General features: G+C 35.9%; 2 protein-coding genes across 2 annotated transcripts; one reads left to right on the forward strand and one right to left on the reverse strand.

Moving 5' to 3' along the window:
- The first annotated feature begins 35 nt into the window (after positions 1-35).
- MS3_00008662 (uncharacterized protein) lies at positions 36-1,962 on the forward strand. Its single transcript, XM_051216999.1, has one exon. It carries the CDS (start codon positions 844-846, stop codon positions 1,576-1,578), a length of 735 nt encoding a protein of 244 aa, XP_051065629.1. The 5' UTR covers positions 36-843; the 3' UTR covers positions 1,579-1,962.
- On the reverse strand, positions 1,254-16,365 carry MS3_00008663 (uncharacterized protein). Its single transcript, XM_051217000.1, has 4 exons — positions 16,076-16,365; positions 14,204-15,951; positions 12,876-13,016; positions 1,254-11,760 (listed from the first exon to the last, which is right to left on the reverse strand). Exons 2-4 carry the CDS (start codon positions 14,808-14,810, stop codon positions 11,069-11,071), a joined length of 1,440 nt encoding a protein of 479 aa, XP_051065630.1. The 5' UTR covers positions 14,811-15,951; positions 16,076-16,365; the 3' UTR covers positions 1,254-11,068.
- Between the last annotated feature and the right edge of the window lie 1,967 nt (positions 16,366-18,332).

An 18,332-nucleotide genomic window follows, 5' to 3' on the forward strand; every position in this document is an offset into this window, starting at 1 on the left:
TGGAAAAATAAAGACATTCATTTCATCCCATCATGTGTTGTTGGATTTAATTTATTAACAACTGACACTGTCTACACTGAATAGGAAATAATTTTAAGCATTTCAATTAAATGGAAAATATAAAAACCTAGAGGTGAACAATGCAACATTTTGATGACAAACTCAAATAGCAATTGTTGTACTTGAGTTTCATAAAAGTGAAAAAAAATACTAGAATGGGTAGATGGAGAGTTGGATAGAAAAAGATACATATAAAAACCTGTAAGAATTCAAAGTTTGTGAGATGAATGAATGCAGTTAAAATTTATTTCCTGACGTACTTCCCAAATATTATTAAAATGATACTGTTATCGATAAATAGGTTAAGTAGGGTTTAATGTATCTTATCTGTTTTCTCTGCTTATTTAAAAGATTTTCAATCGTCATAGTCACAATTTCAAGTCTTAATAACTTAAAAAGAAAAAAAACAGGAGAAAGGATTGCCTCAAATAACAGAAAATTAGTGGATGCTTGTGTTTTATAGTGAATCGATAAAAACCACAGTGGAGAATGACAAAATCCATGATATTACAAATATACGGTGGAGTTCGCCAAAGAACGACCTGTCTAATGTAAACTGTTCAACATAGGGGTCAATCATTCATCGACCTTTTTTGTAGTATTCTCAATAATTATTGGAAATTGAAGTTACGATAAGTATCTATCAGTTATGACACATGGAAAATTTGAAAAAGTACTTCAAAGGTGGATTGCCTTTTTTGATAAATTGTATTTTCATTTCTGGTTAGCGTTTTTTTAGCGAGTTTAGACGATCTGGCCCTTCTATCCCAAACGCAACAACAGATGCAGGAGAAGACAAACAGTGTGGCAGCAACAATAGGTCTCAATATACACAAAGGGAAAAGCAAGATTCTCCGATACAACACAGAATGCACCAATCCAGTCACAATTGATGGAGAAGATTTGGAAGATGTAAAAACCTTTACGTATTTGGGCAGCATCATTGATGAACAGGGTGGATCTGATGAAGATGAGAAGGCGCAGATCGGCAAAGCAAGAGCAGCATATTTACAACTGAGGAACATCTGGAACTCAAAGCAACTGTCAACCAACACCAAGGTCAGGATTTTCAATACAAATGTCAAGACAGTTCTACTGTATGGGGCAGAAACCTGGAGAACTACGAAAGCCATCATCCAGAAAATACAGGTGTTTATTAACAATTGTCTACGCAAAATACTTCAGATCCATTGGCCGGACACTATTAGCAACAACCTACTGTGGGAGAGAACAAACCAGATCCCAGTGGAGGAAGAAATCAGGAAGAAGCGCTGGAAGTGGATAGGACACACATTGAGGAAAGCACCCAACTCCGTCACAAGACAAGCCCTCACATGGAATCCTGAAGGTCAAAGGAAAAGAGGAAGACCAAAGAACACATTACGCCGAGAAATGGAGATAGACATGAGAAAAATGAACAAGAATTGGATGGAACTAGAAAAGAAGGCCCAGGACAGAGTGGGTTGGAGAATGCTGGTCAGCGGCCTATGCTCCATTGGGGGTAACAGGCGTAAGTAAGTAAGTATTTTCATTTCCGTAAAACAAAGTAATCACTCTTGACAATATAATGTATTATTAATAATTATATACAAATTAGACATTATATTTACTTGTAAACGTTGGAAATTTATTATGCTGAGCCAATGTTATCTTAGACGTGTTGAGATTATAAAACTCACTATTGCTTCTTTTTTAATGCAGTGTCACAAGAAACGAAATATGCATTTTGTCAGCTAAACTTATAAAAAAAAATAAACCTACTGGCAAATCTAGAGAGAGATGAAGGATTTCCTTCAAAGAAAACAATTAAGAGAATATAATAAAGGAAAACATAAGACTAAAAATAATAAAAAAATGTAACCGGGTAGTTATAACTCATAGACATATTATTATTACTATATGGACAAAATACTATGAATACGAACAAGATACATCCTCCGAATTACGACAAACAAGCGACTATACTGGAAAAAATATTAACTTTCAACTTTTTGAGATAAGGTATATAAACAAGAATATGTAACAAAAAACACTATACACTTCAAGTATATAAAAACCTAGGATGAATGGCATTTTTAGCATTTTAAGATTGATAGTAATGGAGTTTTGAAAATATTCGAAAGTGTCCTGTACAGTTTGAAAACCATTGCATATATCATCTTTTCTTTGTTAACAAGTTGATAATTGATAATACTTCAGATAATTTCTGATGAAATATTCGAAGATATGAGGACATAAACACCGCTCAGAAAAATGAATAAATGGCTTAACCATTTTTAAAGAACTATTATATACAAAATTTAGAACAGTATAACACAACGCTTCATAAAAACACATGAGTATACGGGGAGTGAAAATATGAAAACCCATGAACTTTCAGATTTGAAAAGAAAAACAAGTTATCCATAAAGATGAAATCCACTAATTTATTGACTATTGTGGAAATGGCCTATGTATCAAAAACCAACTACAAGAAAATGTGTCGCGCGACTAGCGTATCATTATAAACCGATTGAACACACGCAGTGACATTATCGGATTACATTACAATGCCGACAGAAAATAAAGCTAGGTAATTTACAAAAAAAATGTAGATAATACATACGGTAGACACATAGTCCTCTCAAATCAAGATGAATTAGATCCCACATAGACAAATAGTAATCCGAAAAAAAAAACATTACGAGAAACAAAACAAAATGACAAACAACAAAAATGTGTAGTAAAGAATAAAAATTTATTTTATTTTTTTCAATTTTGTATGCAACATTATAAGATAATGAAACAATGAAGAAGATAAGCACATATATAGGATAGAAGAAACACTTACATGTGTATGTAATGTAAATAGATCATTTTCATAGATACTTATCAATATAATTTAGCTGTGACAAAATTGACAATGATGTTTGACACCATTGGAAACTAATAATAATGGACAGTATGACAGTGAATATAATGTAAGACAAACAAATGAAACATAAATGTCATAATACAATGTGAAGAGTCAATAGACGGTAGGCTATTCGAATACTTCGAAGAATTATCTTTTTTTTTCTTCATAAATTTGTTATTCATTAATAAATGATGAAGACAAGTGGTCGGTAGACAGACAAATGAATAGATGAATAAAACAATTCACACAACTGAAGATGGTTTTCATACATCAACACTAGTATTGATGGTGCATAACATGAGTGCACATATACGAGTAAACAATTATAATTACTTCTTAAATGAATGAATGAAAATTGAATAAATGTAGAACCAAACTTGAAATATGATTGTTGCTGTTGTGGTGGTAGCATTGGTCTAAAAAAGAGCAAAATATTAAAATTGATTTTGTTCAAAAAGAAAGACGGTGAATGGTTGAATTCTTTCTTCATAGGAAACAAGAAAAAAAACTTATAAAGTAATAACCATAATAATTCACATTGATGTATTTTACTGACATATTTATCATTATAACACATAGTTAATCAGTTCAGTCAAAATCAAGATGGAATCTGGTGTAAGAGTGTGTGGAAAATCAAAATAATCTTGATATTAGCTGATGTACACTTCATTTTATATTGAACTAGAAAAAAAAAGATTGAATCTAAAAATTTACTAACAAAACATAGAGGTAGATGAGATATTGCCATTCGTATGTTCAATATTTGGTGATATCATCTTATGATATTACTGAGGAAGGACAACATTGTCATGAATATATAACGTTGAAATATGTATTCAAACAATAATGAATATACAATTTTATTGTATATTTAAAAACAAGAAGTTTGAAAAGAATATTAGTTAAGTAGATGAATAACAAAAACGTAGAATGTTTAAATAAACGAAACAATAATTACTCAGTTACATGAACTTTTTAAACATTAGGCAAAGCTTACAAAGTACTAACGTGCATACTTATAATTATATCAAAAGATTTTCGACAAACAAAAACTCATTCAGTTCCCAGTTCTATTGATGAGATTTAGTGCAAAGTGATTTCTCTTTAGAAGATATTGGAGCATTGTAAAGCGGCAGGTTTCACAAAGTCAACAGAAAATGCCCTCGAAAATTGTTGTATGATTGTAGAAAGTTTATCAAGGTTTTAAAATTAGAACGATATACATGTGTATATACTACAGAGTAATGGGAAGACTTCAGATTTAATTCCAGTTACTTGTTAACAGTACACAGTAGGTGAGGAAAAATAATTAAAACATAGAATCAGAATAAGAGGTATGAAGTGGGAAATAACTAAGTTTAGACCGTATATCACTCTACAAGACAGTCAGTTAAAGTTGAATTCTAACTTAGTGACAAAGCAGGATTATAGTTACGGTATGATAACAATGAAAAATAAATATTAATAATAAAAGTAGTGAATAACATAGCGATGGTCGAACATGTGGAAAAAATAGTAAATCAGAAAAACAAAAAGAACCAACTGATAATGATCATTGTACAACTGAATGTAATTTACAAGTTCGAATTTTTGTATTTGTATTTGAACTAAAAATATTGTCTGAAGTAGAGAACAGTGTGGTTAGAAATTTCAAACTATTCAAAGTCACTATCATCAACTTGACTGAAGAGAATACTTCTATCTTATTAGTTTAAAAAGGAATTTAGGTTAGCGTTTATACCAAGTGAATTTTTAGTTCTGGTATACTGTAATAACGTACAAACTAAAAATCAGACATTATGGCTAGGATTATGTAGAATCTGTAATGTGAATAGCGAAGGTCTTCTAATTCTGCCTTCATCATTTAAATTATGAATAAAATTTTTTTAAAAAAATCAACAGCTAGTCAATGAACCAGTTATTTGTTGTATTGAAATTCTTTGGAGAAATATTAATACTAAAGGAATTAACTTGTTTTCCGTAAGTACAGTGTATTTTCTTTACGATGGGGCTAGCAGGAGCACTATCGCTGTCAAGTGTAAAGATGCACCATGCAGTAATAGAGAAGTTAAGATCTTGTCTACAGGTTACATGACTAATTAAGTCTATGATATTTGGTCGCACAGTAGGAGTCTAGTAACAAGTAACGCAACTAATGTGAACTCCTTCTATCATATGTAAGAGGACTAGAGTACAAATATCCTTGCCGTGCCAAATAATACGGCTAAGTTAAGTTATCCTGGATAAAAGCATTGATTAGATTTAATAAAACTAAGCGTTAAACAATTTTCGGTAATTTATTTTGCAAGGAGTCATTAACCATTTTTAAATTATCTTTTCCTTAACATACTAGTGAAATACAGGTTGTTGTTGTAGTATATGTAACATTAAGTCTATACACTGAAGCTGATGGTTAAATTATGATCATGTTAAATATTCAATGTTATATTCAGTCAGTCAGCTACAACGTAAGACCAGACATATTATGCATCGGTCCAAGTTGCCATACCTCATTAACACAGCAAGATGAACACCAGATTCATAGAAGTAGTAATAAGTGCTATTCACTAGAATGATAAAAGCTTAATGGTGAATTTACGGAATTCACATTTAACACATAAAGTGTTGTAACAGGACGCTCACTGATTGTCAGTCATAAAGATCAAAGCATACACGTACGACTTATTTTAATTACAACAATCTACTGATGAATAACGAGATGGATAAAATAAAAAGCAAAATAATCTCACATCTCAGCTTTTATGTTTTGGAAAAGAAACACAGGATAATAAATGCAGAAATTAAAAAATTACGAAGAATTTAAAGAAGATAAAACTAAATAATGATTTTGTAGTTATTTCAATATACAAGTTGTTAGTCAACTGTTGAATAGATAAGGATACAGAGTTAAAATTACAACGATCTTTAGATTCTACATATCTGATGGAAAAATTGTATAAAACAAAGTGATGAGGTTATTCGATATTTGTTAATTAAATTACCTAGACGGAAGTAGTGATTTATTGTTTAGCTGGATTATTATTAATGAATAGAAGCATTCTATGAATTTATATTACACACATTCTGCCCACCAACATTATTCGGAAAGGGAAGATGACGATAAGTTGCTGATTGTTAGTGAAATAGAGAAATCGATAGCTGGATTGAGGTGAAGCAGAGCGACAGGAGTCTATATGTTAATTTAAGGTCTTCAAAGATGGTGCTCCAGGAATTTTCAATGAGGTGTTAAGCGAAGCTTCGAAACCGAACGTAATTCCATTTAACTGGATGTTATGACTAGTCGTTTTCTCTCATAAGGAACGATAAAAACGTCTTATGGTACCCAACCAGAGGTTAATGTGAATAATATGGCTCCTAAAATATTAGCTTCCATAATTATCCGAAGTTTAGCTGAAGTTTATACACGGTGAATATGAAGAAACCAGGCATATTTGACTACAACCCTAGTCTTCGAAGTGCTGACAGGATTAGACCAATTTATTGGCAGCGTTCGTGATCAAAAGACAACACAAAGCTGTATCAACAACAGATAGGGTTGGTCTTTAGAAAGTTTCAACACTGATGTCTGTTGTCTCTCCGAGACCGGTATTCAAGACTCTAGTGAGGTACTACAAATTCGATCTTCATATGTCGCTTCGGAAAGTTTGCTTTGCGTGCGTTCATCCGCGGATTCTGTAGCATATTCGTCTGGTTTTTCTGGCGTCAATGTCGCAATAAGCTCCAGAGCTAAGGCAACACTGATCGATTGGATCCCCATTAACGGTCGGTTGTGTTGTTAGATTAGAAAGCACCATCGAAGCATGAAAAAATTGGTGTGAGAAACGATGTCTTTTCGTCATCTCCGTCACGCTTCAACAGACTACAGCCCGGATGAAATCAAGGATGAGTTTTACTACCAGTTAACTGTTCTTCTCCAGAAAGTGCATTCGGCAGATATTGTAGTACTAGTCAGAGATTCGAATGCTCAAGTCGGGCGTCTAGGCACAGAAGAGAGTCGTTTAGGTGGTCGATGGGGATTGGTTGATCGCAGGTTAGATAACGGGGTCAGTCTACTGCAACTGTGCGCGGACCACAACCTGTTTCTGACTGGCAGTAACTACCAGCACAGTCATAACCGGTGTGACACCTGGCTTCCTCCCTCTGCATCTCAAGCCTGGACTCAGACTGATCACATCGCGATCAGCTACCACTGGCGTGGTTATGTACACGACTGCCACAGCTTTTGTAGTACCTATCTGGACTCTGATCATGCCCTTGTTTGCGCTAATCTTACCTTACTTTTAGTGACCAACAAATTCATCGTCCTAAACGGATCTAATTCAGTAAATTGGTTGCAGCTTCTGTTGCAACTAAATATCAAACCGAGCTAGGTTCAAGGCTAGCTACCATCCCACCGAAAAGTATAGATGAGCATCGGCTGCAATTGCACGACCACAGACGATGACTGTTACGTAATGAAACTAGGCAAAACTTGCAGAAGGACCGAGAAGCTTGATGGTCGGAGAGTGCCAATGAGTCGGAAGCAGCAGCTGCATTTGGTAACTGCCGGAAGCTCTTTCAAGTCATCCGAGCCAATGGCAGTAAGAAGTCTGGTGTGAGTGAAACAATCTGTGAAGGTGACGGTATGCCAATCACTAATGTCTATCGACGTCTTGGACGACGGGCAAAGTTTTTCGTGTAGCAGATTCACTGGTCCTTTGCCCCGGCAACATCGACCAGACGGTCCTGCTCTCCATGACCTGTGACGGCTGATCCACCTAACGAGGTGTAAGTCCGCAAGGAAATCCAACTTTTGAAGCAACACAAATCGCCAGGCCCAAAAGACTTACCTCTGGCCCTTTTTAAAGATGGTGATGATTTTCTGGTTGAGGAACTGGCTGAGTTGTTTACAAAGGTCTGGCAATTAGTGTTCCAACATCATGGAATGAGTCGATAGTTGTTCCTATCTTTAAAAAGGGTTCGCATCGTTTCCGCAACAACTATCGGAGGTAAGTCTACTTCCAATTACGTCCAAAATATTGGCTTCCGTCATACTTCGTAGATTGTTCAAAACCTGTTAGCGGAATAAAGATTGGATAAAAGCATGTTCTGTGCAGCATTATGTTGGGGCGCACTGACTTGCTATTCCTTATCCAGTCAGCGCCAGTGGATACTTGGAAAAGACTCGAGAATCTTCTTGTGTAAAAACTATAAATATACTAGTGTTTTTCTTATTGTAATTCCTACTTCCATCTACCCTTGTTATTTGGAATATAATTTCGTCCATGTTCAACAGTGTTCTGATTTGGAAACTTGTCGAGTGAATTGGTGTCCAATAATACTGAGCAATAGGAAAAAATGGGCTTTGATAAGAGAAATTATAACAGAATCTGAGAAAGCTTGACTCACGGACAGGTTGGTCGAAGATGTATTGATCATATCTTCACCCTCCTCCAAATGTTAGAAAACCGTCATACTTATCACAGGCCAACAACCGTAGTGTTTCTTGACATTCGTTGGACAGGACAAGAGTGTGCCTGAGAAGTTTACTAGCATATTAAAAGCCCTATATACGAACACCTCAGGGAGTGTGGGCATACAACCACCCCCCACTGTCCCATTCAAGCGGTAAGGTTAGACAGAGTTGCCCAATCTCATCATTCCTCTCCAACTTTGTCATCGATGACGTTTTGGAGACAGATCCAATGGATGTAGGTGATGATGGTATGGATCTGTTGCTGGAAGAAGGACTTCTCGACCTTGAATATGAGGATGCTATTGTTTATGTGATGATACCCAAGACATGCGATCCGCACCCAATCAGTTGGCAGTCAGTGTCCGTAGGTATGGTGTGTGCTTTGCACCTTCGAAGTGCAAAGTACTTCTACAAGACTGGCAGGACTGTAATCCTGTACTCATCCTGGATAGTGAGAAGATAGAAGTAGTCGAGACGTTCGTGTATCTAGGTAGCTGCATAAGTGCTGGTGGTGGAGTGAGTGATGAGATCAGTGCACGTATAGTGAGAGCCAGAGCGGCTTATGCCAATCTGCACCAACTTTGGCGCCTTCGTGATGTCAGTCTGGCTGTAAAAGGTCGGATCTACAACGCGTCGATGAGAGCAGTTTTGCTCTATGCTTGTGAAACCTGGCCCTTCCGAGTTGAGGATGTTAGACGACTATCTGTGTTTTATCGTCGTTGTCTCTGAAGGATTACTGACATCCAGTGGCAACACCATGTCAGTAATGTAGAGGTTTGGGTACAGAGACGGTAATTCAATTAGCGTCATTATCTTGAAACATTGGTTTCGGTGGCTTGGAAATTTTCTACGAATGCCGTCCCAGAGAATTCCTCGTCGTGCATTACCTGACGATTTCGGGACTGGTTGGAAAAAGCGAGGTGTTTAGTGTATGACATGGTGTCGTGGTATGAAAGAAAACCACACAGAACTGGCTTCTGTTGGTCCTTCACGAATCCCTGGTTGGGTCCTAGAGATGGTGCAACACTGGGTAGAGACGTTGCCAGACATGGTTCAAAATAGAGACCAGTGGTGATGCTGCTGTAACTTTCTTTTACTTTCATCAATATAGCAAACGTAGCTTCTTTAACTGAAAGAATTCTTTCTGGTTGTACTTTTGCTAACTGAACTGTTTTTATTATTATTATTATTTCACTCTCATACACTGATTTATGTTCATTGTTCTTCTTATTATACGTACTTTACATTTTCTATCTCTTCATAACCTCATTGTTATTGTGTTGCGCATATGTATTTGGTGCCCCGTTGTACCAATGTTTATGTGTTCAGATGAACAAATAAATATCGACCTCTTGAAGGTTCATTACTCGGATAATATCGTTGGAGTCAGAATTTATAGCAAACTGTTATTTAGATGAACTAAGTCGACAGATTTTCGTCTGAGCAATTCACTTTGATCACTTTTGTTTTTATCACAGATATGACTTTTCCTATGTAGAGACTTACCAATTTATAGTATGCAGATGACGTAGTGCTGTTCGGTGAAAGGGATAAAAAATGCATAGCCTTTCATAAATGATCAAAGAACGTTCAGGTGTATTTTCTTTACCAAAACAAGCAAAATACTACCTCAAGGTAAGGTTGTGTTAATGCCTATAAGTGTGTAGTAGTCAGGTGTGTTGCTCACTTAACTTATACTCTAAGTCTCAGCAGATGTGTTCGGCCAGTGGCTGACAAAATTTTGGTACGGATGTGAAACAACCCGCTCTGTTTTTGCCCTGTCAGGGTTGGCCACGTTATTGTTAACATTAATATTTAAAAATCATCACTATAACCGATAAAAATATGACTAAACTAACTTATGCATCATGATGTACATTTCGATAATAAAACTACCGATAAACTATAATAGGCTTTTTTCATAATTATTCAATGTTGACTTTAAACAATGGTTGAAATTAGCAGTCAAGCCAAATAGAAATGTTCATATTAACCACCAACTTTGGGAACGTATATGTAGACAACTTAAGATAATAAGTAATTGGTTAGATTTTTTAAGTCTTGTTATCAACAGCAGTCAGTCAGTCAGTCAGCTACAACGTTATCAACAGCAGTTTGGTTGTGATCACACCAAAAATTATTTTGGTATTTACCTTGAACTATTAAATTGCTGAACGGTAGTATTATTAACTTAATCTTTATAAAAAGTGAGTATAGTTAATTTTGTTGTTTTCAATTTTATTACACAATAAATTGTATTTCAAGAGAATAGGTAGCTGAGGAAATTAAGCTAGCATAAACCTGATATTGTCAATCATTGGTCTGAGAGAGTTTAGAGTAGGAAATTATCGTCTATCCCATAAAATATGAGTGGATCTCAACTATGTAATAAAATTTTGATTTTAAATGGATATTTCTAAAACTTACTGTTTTGCCTATTTGTTTAAGTGTACAAAAACTATGAAATAAGTCAGAAAGAATGCTTTTTCTGTGTACCGGCTCTTTTCCAGCTTTAGTCACTTAAGTTGATTTACATAGTTATTTTTAAGGAACTGGAAATGTATTCATTAACAATGTGAACGAAAATACAACGATTGAACTATTAGTGAAAAGTATGACACAACATACCTGAGTAATTATTCAGTTTTTATATTACCAGGCTCTGAATCGTCATCAGCATAGTCATCGTCATCTACAGTCTCATGACGGCCATATTCACTACCACGACTTCTTCGAGGACAGGGTGGAGATCGTGATTTCAGTAGCCGCTTGCTACGAATTTCATTTGATATTTCTGAATCTGAAGCACCAGATGTAGATCTTGTATCTGACTGATCACATGAGTGATCTCTCGGGATGTCCGGTGAGCTAAATTTTCCATTATGCACTGATTCCAGTGTTGGAGTATCACCTCCGCTGCGGTCGTTATTGTCATCCTCCTCCTCTGCATCCCAGTCGCTATTTTCACGATTTTCTTCAATACTATGTGAACTGGAAGAATGGTGGTTATCGAATGTAGGATGCTCAGGTTTTATGTTTTGCCTCACAAGTGATGTAGCGTGCTTACCTGTATGATTTGATCTATCTGAATGAGAATTTGATCTCATAGATTTTTCAGACAAATTCTCCCCTTCATTGTTAGATCGGCGAGAAACTATTGAAGAAAGTTCAGAAGACGGAGAATTGGATGACGCAGAAGGAGATGGAGGAGGTGATGGAAGGGCGTATATAGTCAAAAAATGATCACTATGACAGTGATGCATCAGTCCCCAAGCAGTTGAAAAGTTGGCACCACAATATGCACATTCTAAATTCTCTGGTTCACCAACTAAAAAAAGAGAAATACGATCATATTCATTAAAGAAACTCTTTTCAACCTGGATTAAAACAAAAAAGCAATAAATTTTCTCAGGGATTCATAATTGGTTTTGGCTTGAGTGAAGTTTAACCGAATGATTATATTAACAAGAAATATTGATATTTACTGGTATTGAATATAAGCTCTCCATATGACTGTAATTATAAAGTAAATAAATATAAGAAAAATCTATTCCGACGGGTTATTTGTTATTGTGTTTTAAAGATACCGACAAAAGTACTAAACTGAGTAGATATAAATGTTACTAGTCACTACATTGATTTAACAGGGCAAGAATTGGGTCTGCCAAGCATTAATTCCACTGAAGAGTGAATGACCTATAGCTTCTATTCCTTCCAATCATTTATTCGTCTACTAACCTTCGATCATGTGTATTCTTGTGTTTTTCATGTTGTAAATGAGCACGTTAATTTATTTGTGGCAAAATCTATTATACTGGACAGCTGTCTTACCATCTGATGTTAGTTCAATTGGAAGCTTAAGTCAATAATTCGGCTACACGAGCAGCCATCACTCGGTTACTTCGTATTACTGTAGGTCACACATCGATTAGTGTTTTATACATTAGCTTTAACAACAACAAACATTGTCGTCTTGCCCAATTCTTCTTGATAACAACATATTGTCAGATCAAGTGTCCGAATGATGACGGTTAAAAATGGATATGGACTGATCAGTGACAACTGGCCTCAAAGCCTCTTAGAAGTTGATATTTTCTAGCTTTAATGTATGAAGAAAAATTCAATTAGTTACAGATAAAATATAGACATTAGAGTTTGACTATATACAGCTTTGATTTGTATAGGCCAATAAAGAGGCTGACTAGGAAAGGAGAAAAGTAATGAAAGTTGTAAACAGAATAATTATAAAATACATTCAAAGTAATTTAAGGAATTGTTGATTTATTGTCATCATGGCCAAACAAACAAAAATGCATAGAAGATTAACCTTAAGACAGGTAACTATTATCATTCAACTTCATCGTAAATCATGGCTAGTGAAAACTATACGGGACATCTAAGTTCGCGGATGACAGACTGAACGTAGTCTTATTTTACACTTACCGGCTCGACAACGACAGCTAGCTCCGCTATCTTTATCCAAACTGCAACCAGCCATTTTATGTGAAATAAGTTCATCAACTTGTTCGAATAAACGACGACAACGTCCACATATCAGAATATCCTCTGAATGTGAATGGACACCTAGAATAAGAATACGCAAACGACAGAATATAAGTTTGTTAGTGAGCCTATACAACTAGCAGTCTTAAAAGTTTTGAATTCATGTATAGATAATTCACAAGAAATAGAGGTTTATATGTATCTTCAAATAACACGGACAGAGAGATTTGGAAAACATTGTATTTAAAAAGATTCACAAAGATAATTGTTTCCATGATCAGAAATTTTAATCTGCCTAAATATATCAAGTGACAGAAATATCCAATTATATCCTTATTTAATTACCTGATAATTTTCATTTCAGTCTAGAGCGAGTCATGGTTACTTCATAACTAGACTTTTGGCATTCATACTTCGTAAACTACATTAAGCTGGAAACTGCAACTTTTTCGGAAAATCGATTCTTCGACTTATTATTATGTGACTACGAAAAGGAACGATGTGACGATTGTATATTGGTGGTTTGAATTTTGTTATCCAGTCAACGTAGACGTAATCTAGAATATGTACTGATTAAAAGGAATTGCATGAAACAGATGGCTCATTTAGCCTTGTAGTGATTCAAAATAGCGGTTGCATGTATGGACAAGATTTTGGTTAACGATAAACGTTGCAAAAGAAAACAGGACTTGGAATATATGTCATGCCATAAGCTTAACTTTGAATTTTCTATCAACAACAACAAGCAATAATTATCAAATGATTTTTACACCTTGTTACTATAGTAAAGGATGTGACTAGAGATCCCTAATACTATTCTGTCAAATTACTAAATTTATTTTGCACTTCCAGAGATGATCTGAATGACAACATGAAAATGTATTTATGTGATGTAAGGAGAGTGCTAGTGAGCGGCCTATGCTCCTCCGCGAGGGGTAACAGGCATACGTAAGTAATGAAACGACTGATAAATGGGGAGAATGTTGAACGTCCATTTATTTCTCCTACATATAGGAATATGTCCCCACCAAAAAGTAGACCAATGTTCTCAGTTCTCGAAATTTCTTCAACAATAAACGGTCTACAAACAGGGACAAAGTAATATTAATACTAAAATTATAGTTGAAAATCGTTTAGTTTTTAAATAGCTGATCGAGCAATAAGATTATCAACAGCTTATAGCCTGATCTAATTTTCACTTGATAATGGTTACAAAGTTGTATGCAATAATTAGGGATGATCGGAAATAGAAAATTAATTGAACTTACTTGAATGAGGACTATTACTTTTTGTTGACGAGGCTGTACGATTGGGCTGTTGAACAGTAGGATGGTCAGATTCGAAGGAATGGCCTAGATTTTGTGGGCGATTTAGATGTACGTCGGAATTTTTTTCCACCGGTTGTGAATTTTGATTTGAACTGGTTGTGGATGAGTTTGTTGTGCGAGAGGAAGCAGACGTCACAATTCGATTACGCACTAAAGAGTTGCTGGTTGATTGATCGGGCACAGAACGAACAGGACCAGAGTTTGATGACTGGCGACGATTTGCTGGAGGTATGAGGCTATCCGTTGCAGAAACAAGTGACACTAAATTCTGTCCTCTAGCCCCAGCAGGCAAAGACGAGTTCGAGTTAAAATTATGATTACCAGTATTACCTAACATTCCATCCAAACGAGTACGTTTGGCAGCAAGAGAGTTAGGATTTGTTGAAGACGTGGTTGTTGTGGTGTTCGATAATCTGGTATATTTATTACGTATGTTACCCGCTGTAACTGCTGTTTGGGCACTAGAAACGTTTAAAGCAGACAATGAAGGGGTATGGAACACTGAATTTGCCGCAGCAGCAAAATTAACGAGGTTAGGCTGACCCATAATACCTTCTAAACCAAACTGCTGTAGTGATAGAACCGAATTTCCAGTTATACTGCTAAGGGCTTGAGCTTGTAAGGCAAGTTCTGAAAGGTTAGTGCTGAAAATGTAATCGAAACGAAGTTTGAATATATTGTGGGAAACTCTAGGAATAATCTTGGAAAGTTTCAACACCTTTTCTATGGCATAAATGTTTTTAATGAACAATAGTTAATAAATGGCCACCTCAGTGAAGCGTAGAAAAGTGTTCATTCATGCAACCAAGTCTTTATTACTATTATTCCTAGAAGGGTAATATGGACATACCCTGAAAATAATCACAAAATAGACTAACAGTTTGCCCTCCAACTCATCATATGAACAACTGAAGTCGATTAAAAGTACGGTAATGTTTAGAAACAGACTTACAAGATCCCCCGAGCTCGTTTTTATTGGTAAATAGTCAGTAAAAGACTGAGATCGATACTACTTGAAGTGCGAAACAGTATCTTGCAGAACTCACTCAAAAAGTCCTTGCACTCCGACTTAGGAATTATCAAGAGCTGATGACGTAGAGGACTCAATTTATACATCTGTTTACATCCTATTTTATACAGCCTGCCTCCATGTCAAGGGGGTGATGGTTTAGTACAAACAAATATTTCCTGGTGGTTGATTTTCGAAACTTGTCGAGTTGTGTAAAGTTCTGGGTGTGGTTCTGAATGAAACTTCGTATTTATTACTCTACATCAGTAGCAGCGTCCGATATTGCTTCTAACTTTGTCAACAAACGATCATAATTAACAAGCCGACAAGTGGGTACCACAATATCTAAAGCCATGTGTCGACGACGAGTTGCATAGACGATTATTTAGTGATATTATATTTAAATATACTCGATAATCTGAAGCCAATAGAAATACCCTACTAGGTTTGATTATAAATAACTATAACAGTTTATCCTAAGCAAAACTGAAAATAAAGTTTCGAAGGAAACTAGAGACTCACGAAACAACAAAAATGAGTCATACCTTGTCAAGGGGTTCCTAGAAAGAGGAATTACTCGATTATTATATACGGAAAGCAAATTACCAGGATGGAAGCGACGAACCAATATTCGATCTCCCTCGCTTGCGGTTTTTCGGTTCGGATGCTATGGTTACATCTGTGATAGAAAAATTAGGCAATGAGATGGGATTATTACTAATAAAACTTGTCAGTAGAGTGAAAATTCGAGATAGGGGTGAAAACCATGAAAAATGAAAACACCGAGTTTAAAAATGTCTTACCTAAAACCATATTGTAATAAGTTTTTGAATCTTCACCAATAACTGCGGCTCGTGCATTAGTCTCATTTGCGTATTGAATGAACGCATATCCTTTGTGTACTGATATTCCCACGACTGCTCCATATTTCGAGAAAATAGATTCAAGTTCTGTTTTTGTCATGTGCACTGTATTAAGATTTCCAACGAAAACACGCGACTTGAGACTGTTTGGGTCCGTCCTATTAGTAATATTGCTTACGCCAATCATAGTCAATCAATGTGAAGCACAATTGACAAAACAGCCGCCACTTTATATTCCCACCATCTGCGTACGAAGATGAAAAAATATTTGAGTATTTTGAGAGAATAGTTCTCCAGTGATTTCACCCAGTATTTCGAGTGATTTTCCAGGCAGATTTATACTGATTTTTGACGGTATTCCAGGTTTTCATAGTTTAGACAGTTTTAATGGATGTTAGTGAAAGATACTAAATCTACACGTGGTCAAGTAAACTGGATGCACAGTACCAACACTAACATAATCGCATCCAATTTTTTGAAAGAAAATATCATCAACTTTTTAGTGGTGAACAAATGTCTAATATAAATTGTTCAGTAGGTCTTTAAGATTGAGGCTGAAAGCGCTCGATCACGCATGCACACTAGACCACGAGTAGGCCATGCTGCTCATTTCCTGCAACCACTTATCATCTCATATCGAACGCTTTACGACATATTAGTAAATCTCCAAATATATCTCTGAACTCCTTCACTGGTGACCTCTGATTTGACCGGGTTTGCATCCTTCGATTATGCAGGTGTTAATAGTAAAACAGCTGTCAAACTTTGAATATTTCTGACATCGTTATTCTGATAGCTTTGGAACAGAAGTAGCCCATCGTATCATTAAAGATGAACTAAAGGTAGTTTAACAAAGAACATTCTTCTCAGTTATATTATTCACTGGATCTGTACATTCGTATTTGTAGTTGAGCGGTGTAAATCAGCCTGTAATTAAACAGACCAGTATTTCATTACTCATAAAATTGGATGAAGTGGTTTTAAAGTATCACACAGGTACTAAATATGCCACAGGTATTCGGAGTTTGACAATCAGTAAAATCTTTATATACGAAGTATACCAAGAAGAAGATATATTTAGAGAGCTAGTGGTATGTCAAGGAACTTTTGGTTTAAGCTGGCTAGTAGTTGAAAGAGATGCCTAGCAGGGCGTACCCAGTCGTGATGTGGTGCGAATTCGTGACCGAGAGCCTTCAGTTTGGTGTGTCCAGTAAAACTAATGCGGTCAGCACCGACTGTTGAAGACTTACAAAGCTATTAATTTTAGGGATTTACTTACCAATATAGTACAGATAAAGTGAAATTATTAACTCAAATGGAGATTACAGAGTAGCATAATGTCTTAAATTGATTGCAAATATGAAACATAAAAATTTGGTTTTGTTGAAGTCTAACGGTTTCTAGACTCTTAAGATAAAGGTGACATGGAAACGAGAAGTGATAGCTTGTCTAGTAAATACGGAATACAATAAATAATTCTTTCAGTAATAGCTAGTCCTTAATTATGAAGGTGATGATGTCACAGGTATTCAGTGTTTGACAACGCTTCTACCAGTAACACCTTCTAATATATTTCGTTCCCGCCCAGAGAAATCAAAAGACAGAGTCGAGGAGATCGGAAGAGTATATTTGGCGATGACCAATATATCGGAATTCTCTGATCTAATCTGGCTAGCGATTGCGGTTGATGTTGAGCACGGCGTTACCACACGTGATCTGGTGCGGATGCCTGACCGAGCGCCTTCAGCTAGATGAGTCCACTAAAACATATGGTCAGCATCCAATGTCGAAAACTTAGTGCTATTTATTTTGGGGATTTATTTACCGCTACAGATCACTCCCCCCTAGTGGGGCAGTGACGACCCTAAGACGTGGCCAGCCAGAAGTTTAAACCCAACGAGTTTGTCGTTGGTAAACACTCTTCTGATAGCTTACTAAATTTAGCAGCGTCTGGTCGTCTTTCCTTACTATATGGGACGGAGGTACAACATAGTAAAAAAAGAAAATGTACAATGAAAATTTCGGATCCTCATAAACGTCATCGTTCTTTTCCAGCCGTCCTGGAAAAGAAAAAAGAAAATGTAAGTGCATGTCGAAGATACACTCGTATATGCGTAAAAGCACAATGTCGGCGGAAAAAAAATGGAAAATAAACTCATGAACGCGTAATAGCGTTAAAAAAAATTGTTTTTTTTGT

Source organism: Schistosoma haematobium, chromosome 6 (assembly GCF_000699445.3).
Source record: "Schistosoma haematobium chromosome 6, whole genome shotgun sequence".
NCBI classification, from domain to species: Eukaryota; Metazoa; Platyhelminthes; class Trematoda; order Strigeidida; family Schistosomatidae; genus Schistosoma; species Schistosoma haematobium.